Raw genomic sequence first — 15,948 nt, forward strand, 5'->3', positions numbered from 1 at the left:
AGGTGAACCTAGCCCAGAAAAATTTCCCTCAATCATCACCCAACACAAGAACTGCTCCCAGCCAGGCACAGTGGCACCCGCCTACAATCCCAGCAACTCAGGAGGCCGAGGCAGGAGGATCACAAGTTCAGCCTCAGCAACTTAGTGAGGCCCTAAGCAACTTAGTGAGATCCTGTCTCGAAATAAAACATAAAAAGGGCTGGGGATGTGGCTCTGTGTTTAAGTGCCCCTGGGTTCAATCCCTGGTACCAAAACAAACAAACAAACAAACAAGCAAAAAAAACCCTGCTCCCTCCACTGTATTTACAGCAGAGTGAGTTTTCAAGAAAAGAAATCCTGGTGGGAAATCACCATAACCACATTTGCTTGGAAAATGGAAAATGATGATATTCCTCAAAGCAAAGGGCCACCAACAGCTCCTCCATCAACACTTTCACTGAACAGAGAAGGCCAGGCTCGTTCCTCCTCCACCTGTCCACTCCTTGACCAAGATGCTGCATCTGAAGGGAACTGAGTACCGGGCCATGAAGAGCATACCCTGTCCCACTCACCCCAACTTGCCTGCCCTGCCCTCAAATGTGCCCAGTTCCCACTCTGAGATCTGGGGCGGGGAGAGGTTCCTACAAAGACAAGGCAGACGTAGTTTTATGGTTTAGACATGAAGTGTTTTGTGTGAGACAATGTAAAAAGGTTCAAAGGTGAAATGACTGGGTTAAGATAGCCTCAACCTAATAATCAGTGCATTACTCCACTGTCAGCGATCAACTGGGTGGTACCTGGAGGCAGGTAGGGTGTGGCTAGAGGAGGTAGGTCACTGTGGGCATGCCTCTGGGGTATATATTTTGTCCCTGGTGAGCAGAGCTCTCTCTGCTTCCTGGTGGCCATGTCTTGAGCTGCTTTCCTCCTCCACACCCTTCCACCATGATGTTCTCCCTCACGTTGGGCCCAGAGAAAAGGAGCCAATGGTCTATGAACTTAGACCTCTGAAACTGAGCCCCCAATAAACTTTTCATCCTCTAAAATTATTCTTGTCAGATCTTTTGTTCACAGTGGTGAAAAAGTGTGTTAAAACAGGTAGAAATCAATTTCCCTCCAGAAAGCCCTCCAAACTAAAGAGGGGAAGCACGAGACTGCATTATTTCTCTAGTTCGCTTTTTTACTGTCTCTGAACTTCACAGTAAGAACTTTATCATTTGAGTCAGAGGGGTAGGAAGGTAAGGTAAGTCCACCTAACAGGAAGTAGGTTGTCACAACGATTGAGGGCTTCTCTCACCTGTACAGCCAAGAGCATCTGGTAAAAATAGAGTTTGCAGGTAGCTTCTTTCAGTCGTTTATTCCCCACCACCCGGTCAAAGAGCTCTCCTCCTTCCATCCTGAAACACAGACAGGAAAACTCACTCAGGTGGCAAAAAAGGCAAAGCAAACTCATTCAGACTAGCACAAAGCTGCCATGTTTTTCACCCTTGGCTCACATTATTAGAGCTAATGAGTTGATAAGGCTCATCCACCATCAGATGTCACCTCGGGAAGTAAGGAACAAGAGGGAAGGAGTGTGCAGTGGGAACTGCTAACACCTGGGAAACACTAAGGTCTGATTCGCTACCCTGGAGGCAGGCCAGGGGGGCACTCTTATCACGCACCCCGTGGGATCTGGAGACCGATGTGGAAGAGCAAGCTGGAGCTTACACTCAAGACAAGTGGAGTCTGAACCCCAACCCTTCCACCTCCTAGCTAGAGGATTTGGGGCTATTTAATCTCTCTGAGCTTAAAAAAATGGGAGTAACACCACATGCTGGGATGGTTGGTATAAAATGTAAGAAATGATGGGCGTAGATAAGGCACCTGGCACAGGGCTCAGCCATGTTATTCAAATGTGCTGATTCAGCTTCCTTTTGTTTAAAGTGGGTCTAAAAATAGAATCCCACCTGTGACATGTAAGTAACCTGTAAGATTATTATGAGGGACCAATGAGCCAGTCCACGTAAAGTGCTTATTTAGCTCACAGTTAAGTGCTTAATAAGTATCGGCTACTATTATTGTACTATTACCACCATTATTAAACTTGTGTCAGTCAGGGAACGATCTCCTCTTTGGTAGCAGCAGATATCCCCTGAAGCACCCCGGGGCCATCCATCTCTCCCAGTGCTTTGACCAGGACTGCTGTTTATGTCTTTTTTCCCTATTTTTTTTTCTTTCTTTTTGTTGGCTGGGGGAGTACTGGGCATTGAACCCAAGAGCACCCTAAAACAGAGTTACATCCCCAGTCAGCTTCATTTTTCACTTTTAGACAGGGTCTTGCTAAATTGCTCTTGCCACTCAATCTGCATAGCCACCATTTGTCAGCCAAGAACAAAGCATTCCATGCCTGTTACAACAGCTGCTTCCAGAAACACTGTAAATTTATGCAGGAATAGACATAAGACAGGCCTCTTCCAGGAATGACACAGGAAATTATTTTGGTTACACCAAAGAAGATAGGACATCCTGTCCATGAAGTAAAGCAGCAAAACACTGAAAGATACTCAGGGCACCACCATGCCACCAGGTCCCAACAGCTTAAGTAGGAAGGGTCACCCAAAGTGGGTATTTTTAAAGTAATAACATAAACCCATGTCGATGCTGGGCATGGTGGGCACACACCTGTAATCCCAGCATCTCAGGAGGCTGAGGCAGGAGGATCATATGTTAAGGCCAGCCTCAGCAACTCAGTGAGAACCTGTCTCAAAATGAATAAAAAGGGCTGGGGATATAGCTCAGTGCTCTGCATTCAATCCCAAAAATATAAAAATTAAAAATTGACCCCTGTCAAGTATCCAGATATGCCAGGCACTCTGCAGGGGCTTTCCATCCTTCACAGCATGTAAACCTCTCAAGGGCTTTGGTCATAGGGGTATCATTATAATCTGCATTAATCTAAGAAAATGAGACTCAGAGAGGCGAAAGAAACTCTTCCAGGGGGTGGTCAACGAGTCACCCGCAGAGTCGAGTTTAAATCCAGAACTCAAGATGCAGACTAGAATCCCATGCTACCTGCCTTTGGAAATGCTGGACGGCTTCTAGAATTAACACTGCCCAGACATGCATAAACACTTTGGGGATCCCACTTTCACATACTTACACTGAGGGTCCCCAGCACCAGAAAGGCGAGCCTACATACAATTCTATGTTGGCTTACAAGCATTTAAATGAAAATTTTAAGTTCAAAACATTTACTACTTACAATTCCAAAACAATGTAATAATCCTCTGCATCAAAAAAGTTTTTAATCTTGATGATGCAAGGCTAAAAAAAGAGAGGAAAGAATGAAAACGAGTGAGAAACTCCCAAGAAGGAAACCACAAAAGCCACAGAATTTAAGATATCTGCCCAGGAAGTCAGGAAGAGGACCAGGCTTTGGCCCACTGTGTCTGGATGCTTTGAAGTTCAAGCGAAGGGGTAAGGCGGAACAGAATCTAGCTGACTCCTCCGTGAGAAAACGTAAGAAACGCTTCACGCTGCCATGTCAGTGAGGAACGAGCTCACCTTTCACATGAGGATGTCCCACTGAGGAACGAAAGCTGGTCTCTTGCCAGCCCTCCTCCTCTCTGCCCTAAGACAGAGGCACTCAGGAATAAGGTGTCACTCAGACAAGAAGTATGAATGAAAAAGCAGGCCAGGTACAGAAGCCAAATCCAGCTCCAATTTTGGAAAAACAGGGGAATAGACCCCATGGGACAGAATCCTCTTCCCACTTTACCAAGGAAAGAGGAAATTTCTAATTCCATCACAAACTTTTGTTTAAGTTAAATGTTTTTTTTAATTATTTTTTAGTTGTAGATGGACACAATATCTTTATTTTATTTATTTATTTATTTATTTTTATGTGGTGCTGAGGATCAAATCCAGTGCCTCACACATGCTAGCCAAACGCTCTACCACTGAGCCTCAATCCCAGCCCTGTCATTTCAAAAGAACTTTTTTATTATTATCTGGGGATTGAACTCAGAGACACTCAACCACTGAGCCACATCCCCAGTCCTATTTTGTATTTTATTTAGAGGTAGGGTCTCACTGAGTTGCTCAGCACCTTGCTTTTGCTGAGACCAGCTTTGAACCCTCGATCCTCCTGCCTCAGCCTCCTGAGCCACTGGGATTACAGGTGTGTGCTGCTGTGTCTGGCGTAGGAACTTTTAAGCACACTTGGAGGTGGGGGACAGAGACACACACTTATGGATGAGAGTTATGACCTCTGACCAAGGCAGAGAGAACAGAACATTGAGGGCAAGGAAGGTAGTATTGTAGTTTTAAAAATATGTACTTAATATTATGGCTTTACACTTAGCACAGCTATTGTTTCACAACAGACAGTCAGCTTCAGGTGGCGCCTGCCTGTAATCCCAGCTAGTGGGGAGGTGGAGGTCCTAATGTCTGAGGTCTCACGCTACATCTTCCGTATCTACCTCCTCACAAGGCTATGAGCTCTAGGAGGACAGAGAAAGGAAACTATTGCCCACCACAGGCCTCCATTCACCAGACACTACATGGACAGAGCCCAGTCTGACTGATCTTTCTAGGCCCAAAACCCAGCACAGTGGCTGGCACACAAGAGATACTCAGATGCTACCAAGATTAACACCAATCTCAAAAACACATACCCCGCCCACAGAGGTCAGACTCTTCAGCCAGCTTCCAGCCCTGGAACATAAGGCAAGGAGAGCTGAGCTGTGAACAAACCCGTTCCGTTCCCGGCTCCTTGCCTGTGATCACTGTACACTACTTGACTCTACATGAGCAACTGCTATTGTCATGATGAAAATGCTGACTACTCCTTGTTGTATTATAGTAAATGGAATAGAGAAGAAAAGAAGAGCTAAAATCTTCATGTCCCATAACAGGAAGACAACAGGCTTTTTTTTTTTGCGGTGCTGGGGATCGAACCCAGGGCCTTGTGCTTGTGAGGCGAGCACTCTACCAACTGAGCTATATCTCCAGCCCAACAGGCTATTTAAAACGGATAAACCAAGAAACATAGTTGCTGGGTGCGGTGGCGCACACCTGTAATCCCAGCGGCTCAGGAGGCTGAGACAGGAGGATCAAGAGTTCAAAGTCAGCCTCAGCAACTTAGCGAGGCCCTAAGCAACTCAGTGAGACCCTGTCTCTAAATAAAAACACAAAATTATGAACTTGTGATGTCTTGGCCAAAGCATGAAACCCTGGGTTCAATCCCCAGTACCGCCAAAAAAAAATAAGTGAATAAATAAATAATTCAGGTATTATCAAATTTACTAAAATTAGCATTGTCTTTACAAACATAATCAGTTGATCAAGTCTCTATAAGACAGAATAACTTTGATCAAGAATAACTCAGGGGCCGTGTTGTGGCTCAGTGGTAGAGCATTTGCCTAGCATGTATGAGGCACTGGGTTTGATGCTCAGCACCACACAAAAATAAATAAATAAAATAAAGGTATTGCCAGGCAGGGTGGCACACACCTTTAATCCCAGGTGCTCAGAAGGCTGAGGCAGGAGGATTGAGAGTTCAAAGCCAGCCTCAGCAAAAGTAAAGCACTATTAAGTAACTCAGTTGAGACCCTGTCTTTAAATAAAATACAAAATAGGGCTGGGGATGTGGCTCAGTGGTTCAGTAGCCCTGAGTTCAATTCCCAGTACCAAAAATAAATAAATAAATAATGAAGATATTGTGTCCATCTACAAGTAAAAAAAGAAAATGTTAAAAAAGAAAAGAATAACTCAGGCTGGACATGGTGGCACACACCTATAGTTCCAGCGCTCAAGAGTCTGAGGCAGCAGGACAGTTTGAGCCCAGGATTTCATGGGACCAGTGTGGACAACATAGCAAGATCCCATCTTTGAAAAAAAAAAAAAAAAAAAAAAGACTAAGAAGAGGAACTCAGGAGAAATGTCATGAGGTAATTATTTAATCATGAAATCTGTATGCAGTATTGCCCTCTCAAAATTTTGGAGTTAAACTCTTCCAAGCTAAATGAGAGCTAGGAGCATGCATGACTGTATGCATGTGCACGCACGTAGAAATTAAAGAATCCAGGTTAATGTTAATTTATCTGTTGAAATACTTTACATTCTTCCCATATTTTGACATAAATGAACTTAAATATGAGACATATTTTATAGCAATACTTACGTGATTTAGTTTTTTCAAAATTTCTATTTCAGTTTCAACATTGAGAGCTGGATCCTTTGATAAACAGAAAAACATTAGAGTTTATTAACAATAATAATAATGACCAATATTTTTAAAATGTTAACATTAAACTTAATTGCCTACAGGTGGCCTGAGTTCCAAACCAGGTTGTATTTATACAAAGAAATTCAGACCCAAAAAACAATGAATTAAATAACTCACCTAAAATCATTTTAGAAAAGTACATGGCAAATTATAAGCATTCAATAAACGTCCAGACCCTCTGCTAAGCTCTTCATTCACAAGAATCACTTCACATAAGCCTCATAATCCCCAAATTAAGTAGATTCTAAAATTACTCCCATTTTATAGATGGAGAAACTGAGGTTCATAAAAGGGAACACATTACCCCAGTCCCACTGCCAGAAGCAAGTTATGTTTCCATTGTTTGCATCTGTCACGGGCAAGTTCTACTTGTCTCATTAACTATGGAGTTATTTACAGTTATAAAAATGATGAGAAAACTGGATTCAGTGGCACACACCTGTAATCCCAGCAGCTCGGGAGGCTGAAGCAGGAGGATCAAGAGTTCAAAGTCAGCCTCAGCAACTTAGGGAGCCCTAAGCAATCTAGTGAGACCTTGTCTCAAAATAAAAAATACAATACGGGCTGGGGATGTGACTCCATGGCTAAGTGCGGCCCTGAATTCAACCACTGATGAAAAGAAAAGACGAGACAAGACCATGAACGAGAAGGTGTTTAATTAAACTGTATGAAGAAAATATCAAGTCAAATTTCTAATAACTGAGCAGAAAAAAGTTCCAACTTCAACTGTAGGCTGACATGTTTCTTCGAGAGGAGCCAGACAGCCTGGCAAGCACCTGCAGACCCAGCTACTCAGGAAGCTAAGGCAGGAGGACTGCTTGAGCCCAGGAATTCAAGGCCAACCTGAGCAACATGGCGAGGCCCTGTCCCCATCCCATCCCCTCCAAGAAGAGAGCAAGTTGAGTTGCGTAACTCAACTTCCCGGTTACACCCTCCACAAGCAAAGAAGATGGAGAGTGACATATTTATGTACAATGGATTTCCACTAAGAAACCCCAGATGCTTAATTTTTAAAGCCTGCCTCTTCCTGTAAGCCATTTCACTCATTACCATACAGCATGTACAAACTCTGAAAATAGATCATAAAGAGTCCAACAGGACTCAAAGAATGAAACAAAAAAGTAAAATTTTACTCTGTTTTAACAATCTGGTAGATGTTTTCTTGTCCCCAAAATGGGAAGCAAATCTAGAATCACAGTTTTAGGAAAAGATCTATATCAAAGTGAACAGAGAAAGGAAATTCCTCTTGCCGTGTAAGAATGGCATTGTCTCGGGGGGAAGAAAAAGATCTTTTAAGAATGTTAAAATATAATACCCAGAAACAGCTGGCCACAAAGGAAAACAGGATTAGAGATTTTTCTATCACTTTGTGGAGTCATGTGTAGACAGATCAGTCAATATCATTTGTCTACATCACGTATATAGTTAATGTGGACTATAGAAAATGTCGCAAATGAATAGCTACTATGGAGAAATAATTTCAATACTTGAAAATTTAAAAGTCTGTAACTAAGGGCTGGGATGTAGGTCAGAGGTAGAGCATGCACAAGGCCCCAAGTTCCCCCAGTACCACAACAAAGAAAAATAAGTCTCCAACTAATCCAGAAATACAGAGATACTCACTGCATATCACCCAAAAGAGCAAAAAACTGGGAATCACCTAAATGATCAATCAGAGAAATGGCTGAGTGAATTATCATAAAGTTGGGACGGCTCCCTCTTTGAGCATGACTTTGACAACTTCTACAAATCTGTCCCCAGGCTCCTCACAGCCTCATAACTTAAATGTTCAAGAGGCAAAGCACAGCCAAAGCTGCTCTTCTGCCGATGCTCTGGACCACCCCACTACCTTCTGGGTCACACGAGCTGTGAAAGGCTTGGATAAGGCTAGGGAAACAAACACGCGCATTCTACCACTCTTTGCCCTCAGGTTTTTTCATCCTTTAAAACTTGAGAGTTAGGGTTGGGGATATAGCTCAGTTGGTACAGTGCTTGCCTTGCATGTACAAGGCCCTGGGTTCAAATCCCCAGCACCACAAAAAGAAAAGAAAGAAAAAAACAAAAAACAAAAAAACTGGGGAGTTACAAAGAAGATCATCAATTTGTAGAATGAGCCCAAATAATACATTCTTTTGAAGTTGCTGAGCATTTTATATTTTTGACATCTGTTGTCAAAATCAATGTTCAGAATACAGTGTAGCCCTCAGGAGAGGCTAGAACCCTATAACCCTGAACAATTTTCATTTCTACTCTAACCTAAGAGTTGCTTAATGAACTCTTTGAAAGGACTGCACACCAGAAGTAAAAATCATGATAAAAGTTGATGAACTGAAGAATCAATTATAAAAAGGGAGGGATGTGCTAAGCATAAAGTCTATGCTGTCTGCATTCATGGAAAAGCAGAATACCAAGCTGCATATACGATACAATTGAAACCATAGAAAAACACAAATTCATATGAACCAAGAAAGAAGAGAAATGAAAACTGAAAACAGTTGTAGGACTATAAGAGCAGAATTATGACTAGATTTTTTTTCCCCTCTCACTCTCTAATTTCAAGAATTGTAAAAACAATCTTGTAACAACTCTGAAATGGAAGAAAGAAACAATCAAAAATTATTAGAGCTAAATTATCTACAAGAAACAATTTCTAGATTAAACAAAAGATACTTAAAATTTTCAATGTTCTTTATTTGGTGGGGGGCGGGTATGGGGGATTGAACCCCAGGGGCATCAACCACTGAACCACATCCTCAGCCCTTTTTATTGTTTATTTTGTGACAGGGTCTCGCTAAGTTGCTTAGCACCTCACCATTGCTGAGGCTGGCTTTGAACTCTCGATCCTTCTGCCTCAGCCTCCCGAGCTGCTGGAATTACAGGCATGCACCAGAGTGCCCAGCTCAATGTTCTTTGATGGTCACAAATTACTATGTCTGAGCAGTCAATTGCTCCTGAGATTGAAAAGTGTCACTTCACAATGATTTTGGGGATGGCATGAAGAAGCTATAAAGAGCTGCAGCTGGGCTTGGTAGTACATGCCTGTAATCCCAGCAGCTCGGGAGGCTGAAGCAGGAGGATCTTGAGTTGAAAGCCTGTCTCAGGAACTTAGTAAGGCCCCCAAGCAACTTAGCCAGATCCTGTGTCAATATAAAAAAATAAAAAGGGCTGGGGACGTAGCTCAGTAGTTAAGCACCACTGGATTCAACCCCCTGTACCAAAAAAAAAGTTACATAGCCAGAAACACAGGTACTTACTGCCTCTCTTGAAGAGCCAATAGCAAATTTCCTTTTGCTGATGATCTTTATGGCAACTTTCTTACATGTTTTCCTCTCAAAAGCCAGCTTTACCTCTCCACAAGCACCACTAGAAGGAAAACATAGTGATCTGGGGGATGTTTTTAATCATGAGACCCACCATGCCCAAATATTCCTCCACTTCAGAAGTTAAGATGGTCAGTATAAACAACCCGTTTATTGTCCCGGTTTTCAGAGGACATGGTGAAACCTCACCAATTGCACAATGTCAAGGGTATAAGTGGATGTGGGCTATTCAACAACACTGAGTCAGCTCCCAATACCAGTTTTGAGTTGATACAGACTTAAGTCATATTACAGTTCCAAATTGTAAAATGAGCAGAAAGACTAAAAAAAAAAAAAATGAGAGAGAAATCTATCTCAGAAATCAAAAACATCCCTGGTCAAAAAGAAACACTCAAAACAAGAAAAAGAAAACAGAATCTGCAAATGAATTATTTTCACTGGTACATTTCTGTCCTCATTGTCTGTCTTAAAAGAAAACTGAGGGGCTAGGAAGGTGGCTCAGTGGTAGAGGGCTTGCCTAGCATGTGCAAGACCCTGGATTCCATTTCCAGATCTCCAGCACCAGGAAGAAAAAGAAAAAAAAAAAAAAAAAAAAGGAAGAGCTGTTGGGCATGGTAGGCACATGCCTGTAATCTCAGCAATGGAAGGCTGAGGCAGGAGGATCATAGTGTGAGGCCAGCCTCGGAACTCAGTAAGACCCTCAGCAACTCAGTGAGATCCCATCTCAAAATATAAAAGGACTGGGGATGTAGCTCAATGGTAAAGCACCCCTTGGGTCCAAAACTTAAAGGAAAATACATAAGCAGTAACAAGAAGTGCTTTCTACATCAAGAACCACTTTCCACATCATATCCAAAAGTACTGCACAATTAACCTGCTTGTTGTCTTAAAGACTTTCAATTAACTGGGATACTACTAATGAGGAAGGAATGCTTATCCAGGATGTTAGGCAACACAGACTTAATCCTAAGTAGGATCTGTTCTCCAAAGCCTGGGTCAGCCCAAGGTAACAACTATCAAAGTATCAATCATCCATTATCTGCCTGAAGTGGATTATTGGTCTATTATAACTACCACTGGTACTGAAGGAGTGAAGTGGGGGTTTACCAAGACATTTTTTTTTTTTTTCTTTTATCAAATATACATGACAGGTCTGGTGCAGCAGCCCTCACCTATAGTCCTAGCAGCTTGGGAGGCTGAGACTGGAGGACTGTGAGTTCAAAGCCGGCCTCAGCAAAAGCTAGGGACTAAGCAACTCAGTGAGACCCTATCTAAAAATAAAATACAAAATAGGGCTGGGGATGTGTCTCAGTGGCCGAGTGCCCCTGAGTTCCATCCCTGGTATAAAACACTATATAAACATGACATAAAATTCACCTGTCATTTTAATGTGTATGATTTGGTATATGAGCATTCACAGTGCTCTGCAATTACCACCATCTAGTTCCAGAACTTTCTGACCAGCCTAAATAGAAACTCCATACCTGTTACAGAACAAAGCAGTCACTCCCCTTTCTCCCCTCCCCCCAGCAACCACTAATCTGCTTTCTGTCTCTACCGATCTGCCTATTCTGAATATCTCACTTCAGTGAAATCACATCCTACGTGGACTTTTGTGTTTGGTTTCACTTACTTTCCATGTTTTCAATTTCATCTATGCTGTAACATCTACCAGCACTTTATTCTTTTTTTTTTGAGACTGGATCTCGCTATGGTCTCAAATCCATAACTCAAGTGACCCTCCCATCTCAGTCTCCCAAGGAGCTGAGACGCACACTCAGGCCACACACAGGCCTGTAGCATAGGCACCTGGCTACTTCATTCCTTCTTTTATATTTAAAATGGAAATGTTCTGTAATTGATTGTGGTGATAGTTTCACAATTCTGCGAATATACTAATTTTAAACACGGAGCGCTTAACCATTGAGCCACATCCCCAGCCCTTTTTTATATTTTTATTCAGAGACCAGGTCTCACTGAGTTGCTTAGGGCCTTGCTAAGTTGCTGAGGTTGGCTTTGAACTTGCGATCCTCCTGCCTCAGCCTCCCAAGCTGCTGGGACTATAGGTAGGTGACGCCATGCTCAGCTTCATTCTTTCTTAAAATTGAATGATCTACTATTATGTGGAAATACCACTTCTCTTTTACCCAGTCATCTTTTGATAGACATTTATTTGGGTGTTTCCACCTTTTATGAATAGTTCCTTAAACTACAAGCACAAGCAACAAAAGAAAAACAGAAAAATGAGACTTCATTATCGTGATAGAGCTGTTATAAACATTTGTGTACATGTCTGAACACCTGTTTCTCATTTGGGGGCATCTATATACACAGAAGGAGAATGTCTGGGTCATACAGCTAATTCTATATTTAACTTTTGAGACCAAACTATTTTTTTACAGAGCTTGTAGGAGCTTACGTTCTCAACAGCAGTGTATAGGATTCTAATTTCCCCACATCCTCACAAACATTTTTAACTACTTATTACGGCCATCCTGGGGGGTGGGTGTGAATTGGTATCTCAATGTGGCGTTTGTGTTCTGATGGTACTGGGGATTGAACTCTGGGGATGCTCTACCACTGAGCTGTATTCCCAGCCCTTTCTATTATTTATTATTTATTTTGAGACATGGTCTCACTAAGTTGCTCACAGTAGCCTCAAACTTGTGATCCTCCGGCCTCAGCTCTTCAAGTTCCTGGGATGACAGGCGTGCACCACCATGCCCAATCTCAATACCAACTTCTAGTTCAGTAAATATCAGCAGATTTAAGCCACAGAAACCTAAGCTCTTTGTGGTCCTTCATGGTTTATTATTTTTTAATTGTTTTTCAGTGCCTGGAATAAAGCCCTGGGCCTTGCTCACGCTAGTCAAGTGTTCTCCCTCTGAGCTGCATTCACAGCCCTGGTTGTCTGTAATTTTTAAGAGCATAAGGGATCTGAAACTAAAAATTCTGAGAACTTTGCCCAAGGTTACATTCAACAGTTGTATTACTTCATGTCCCAAGATGGTACACATTTTGAACAGTGCAGAAATACATTATGTGTTTTGGGAAGGTGATGGAAATGTTCTGTAATTGATTATAGTGATAGTTTCACAATTCTGTGAATATACTAAAATTCACTAAGTGGCAGATTTCATTATGCTAGAAACTGAACCCAGAATCTCATGCTAAATTATACACCTGATTTAATAGGGTGAATTAGGACTGGGCATAGGGTAGAGTGCTGGACTACAATGCTTGAAGGAGCCCGGACAACAAAAACAAAAAATAAAATACCAACAAAAGGGCAAATTACATGGTACATGAATTACAGCTCATTAAAAGCTGCTTTTAAAAAGTTATCATCAAGCCTGGTATAGTAGTGAATGCCTATAATCCTAGTGACTCAGGAGACTGAGGCAGGAGGATCACAAACTTGAGGCCAGTCTCAGGAACATGGTGAGGACCAAAGTAACTTAGTGAGACCCTATCTCAAAATTTAAAAACTAAAAGAAGTGGGGGTATAGTTCAGTGTTAAAGTACCCTGAGTTTAATCCCCAGAATCAAAAAGAAGTTATCGTTAATAAAATTTATAAGGTCAGAGTTCATTTCAATTGATCATCATCAAATCAATCACTAATATACTATCACAAATAGTTTCCCTATATTATGAACAGATTATGAATATCATAAAATCAGAAATGAAAAACCAATGACAGATAGGAAAAAAGTGAACTTCAATTTACATAAGAAAAAAAAGTTTACCTTCCAAGAGTTTTTGACATGATGTATTCATCTCTTAATTCCTTAGGATAAACTGACTGATCATCTACAGTCAGATCCAAAAATACAAAAACTAAGGGGATAAAAAGGGCAGAAATGTGCTTATTAATTCATACAACTAGAAAATTAATTCTAAAATTTAGTTTAATGGAGTAGAAGACAATTGTCTTTGATTATATCTACCACATAACCCTAATGGAATTATTTAGCTAGACTAAGGCATGTTATAAAACTCTTGAGAAATGATAATCAAATGTCATCCTTCAATGGAAATACACAGCATCAAGCTCACAATAGTACAGGAAACCCATAACGTAACTACTGCTCATATTCATCGACCTCAGAGTATTAGTTAATTGCACTAATATAAAATACTCATGCAGATCACCACAGGCCCAGAATCAAAAAGCAATTAATTTAAAATTAGGCCAGTACTAACCACAGTCCTACTACCTTCTCTCAGACATTTCTACCTTTACCTAACTGGTATTTTATGGTACAAACCATCTTGAACCTATTTGGAAAGTTAAAGAGCATTGTCTAAACTAATCCCTTTTATTTCTTCATTTTTAAGGCTACATCTCAAAAAATAAAATCAGTCATTTAGGATGATTCTAGATGGCAGATTAGAGGACACATTCCTAGTTGCTTGAGACTCAAGCCGCAGGAGTACTGCTTCCCAGCGAGCGCTTGGGATTAAACCCAGGACTTTGTGTGTGCGAGGCCAGCACTCTCCCACTGAGCTACACCCCTGACCTCACATTTTACTTGGACTTAATATATAATTTATACTAAGTTGCATGTAATATAAGAAATCTGTAACACTACATTTCCACTTCTCCCATCCACACTTTCTAGCATTATCATTATATATTTTAAAGCTACATGTTGAAAATATCCCCGAATATGACATTTGCATTGAAAATAGATAAAAACTACTCATTTAATAATTTGACAATCCTATTAACACCAAATGTTCGTTCAGTTATGAAACATTTCATTTCTAGAAAGCCACGAATGATGAATTTGTACCTGCCTATAATATTTTGAAAGAGTGAAATTGGGTAAGACTTAAGATCCTTGAGTTTCTGAGATTTCAGGTGAAAGGTTTGGCCCTCCCTACATTAACCTAAAAATCCAGTCTCTGGCACAAACCTGAGTCACTTGAGTATATGTGACTCCAGGTTGAGGCAGACACTTGAAGCTAACACTTCCCTAGTGAGTGAGACTCACTGGCCACCCAGGTAAAACTCTCATGGCTACTTATGAACCTATAATCCAGTGGCATCTGAAAATAGGGGAATTTGAGGGGTTCTAAGAATGTTTTTCTACTAAATGTTAAGGTCTGCTTCAGACGCTACTAACAGTTTCCCACATAAGCCAGGAAGGTAAATGTACCCAGGTTTAGCTGGGTTGAGTTTAAGATAACATGGAGAGGGGCTGGGGTTGTGGCTCAGTGGTAGAGCGCTTGCCTCTCACATGAGAGGCACTGGGTTCGATCCTCAGCACCACATAAAAATAAAATAAAAAGATATTGTGCCATCTACAACTAAAAAATAAAAATAAAAATAAAAAAAGATAACATGGAGAAGTGAAGATTTTAACAGGGAAACAAATCCCCCATCTAAAGGAAGCAGCCTCTCCTTAGTGCCTACAGATCCCCAAGTTGTGGGTTTGTAGGCTCACCGTGGCCAGATAGTCCAACTTTTAAAAGAAATCTGAATTTTCAAGTTAAAGTTATAAATATTGGCAAATACCGAATAAAATGTCTATAAGCCAAGAAATAATAATAAAACAAAATTAGAAATAAATTTAAAAAAAAACAAAAAAAGAAAGAGGGCTTAGTGGTAGAGTACTTGCCTAGCATGTGTGAGGCCCTGGGTTTGATTCTTAGCACCACATATAAATAAAATAAAGGTCAATAACTAAAAGAAAAAAAAAATTTTAAAGAAAGAAAAAAGGAAGGAAGGAAGAAAATGTCTGTAGGCCAAATACAAGTTCACACAGTACCTGTTTGGTCTACATTATCAGGGCCACCTTTGACCTGTATGCTATCTTTGTTTGAATTAGGGAAAAAAAAAAAAAAAAAAAAAAAAAAATCAGTAGATCTGATTTTAGAAATTTATTAGAAAAAATTATGGTGGTTGTACACCAACCATAATTAATAATGATGTGCTGCAGTCTTGAAAAATCACTAAAATAATGGATTTTAAGTATTAACACCAAAAAAGTTAAGAATATGAAGTAATTTTATATGTCAACTTGAACTAAGTATGTTCACATACTTTTTTTTTTTTCAGAACCAGGGATTGAACCCAGGGATGCTCAACCACTGAGCCACATCCCAGCCCCCTTTTTATTTTTTCGAGAAACGGTCTCACTAAGTTGCTAAGGCTGGTTTTGAACTTGAAATCCTCCTGCCTCAGCCTCCTGAGCCACTGGGATTACAGGTGTGAGCTATCTCACCCAGTTGTTCACATGCTTTTTAAAGGGATGCATAAAAATCGTACATATTTATGGGATACATTGTGATGTTTCAATACATATATACATCATGCTGTATACATATTCTAAAACATCATATTGAATGTGACAAATACACTTTTTTTTAAGATG

The 15,948-nt window shown here is 40.8% G+C and overlaps 1 protein-coding gene across 6 annotated transcripts in view; it reads right to left on the reverse strand.

Moving 5' to 3' along the window:
* The window catches only part of CHEK2 (checkpoint kinase 2), a 37,893-nt gene that overhangs the window by 11,528 nt on the left and 10,417 nt on the right, over nt 1-15,948 (reverse strand). For all 6 annotated transcript variants that reach the window (XM_079151359.1, XM_079151356.1, XM_079151358.1 and 3 more), the window contains 5 exons: nt 13,315-13,405; nt 9,502-9,610; nt 6,143-6,196; nt 3,221-3,282; nt 1,274-1,373 (listed from right to left, as the gene is read on the reverse strand). In XM_079151359.1, coding sequence (XP_079007485.1) covers nt 1,274-1,373; nt 3,221-3,282; nt 6,143-6,196; nt 9,502-9,610; nt 13,315-13,405 — 416 coding nt within the window. The remainder of the gene's footprint in view (nt 1-1,273; nt 1,374-3,220; nt 3,283-6,142; nt 6,197-9,501; nt 9,611-13,314; nt 13,406-15,948) is intronic.

This window comes from Sciurus vulgaris, assembly GCF_902686455.1.
Source record: "Sciurus vulgaris genome assembly, chromosome: 8".
NCBI lineage: Eukaryota > Metazoa > Chordata > Mammalia > Rodentia > Sciuridae > Sciurus > Sciurus vulgaris.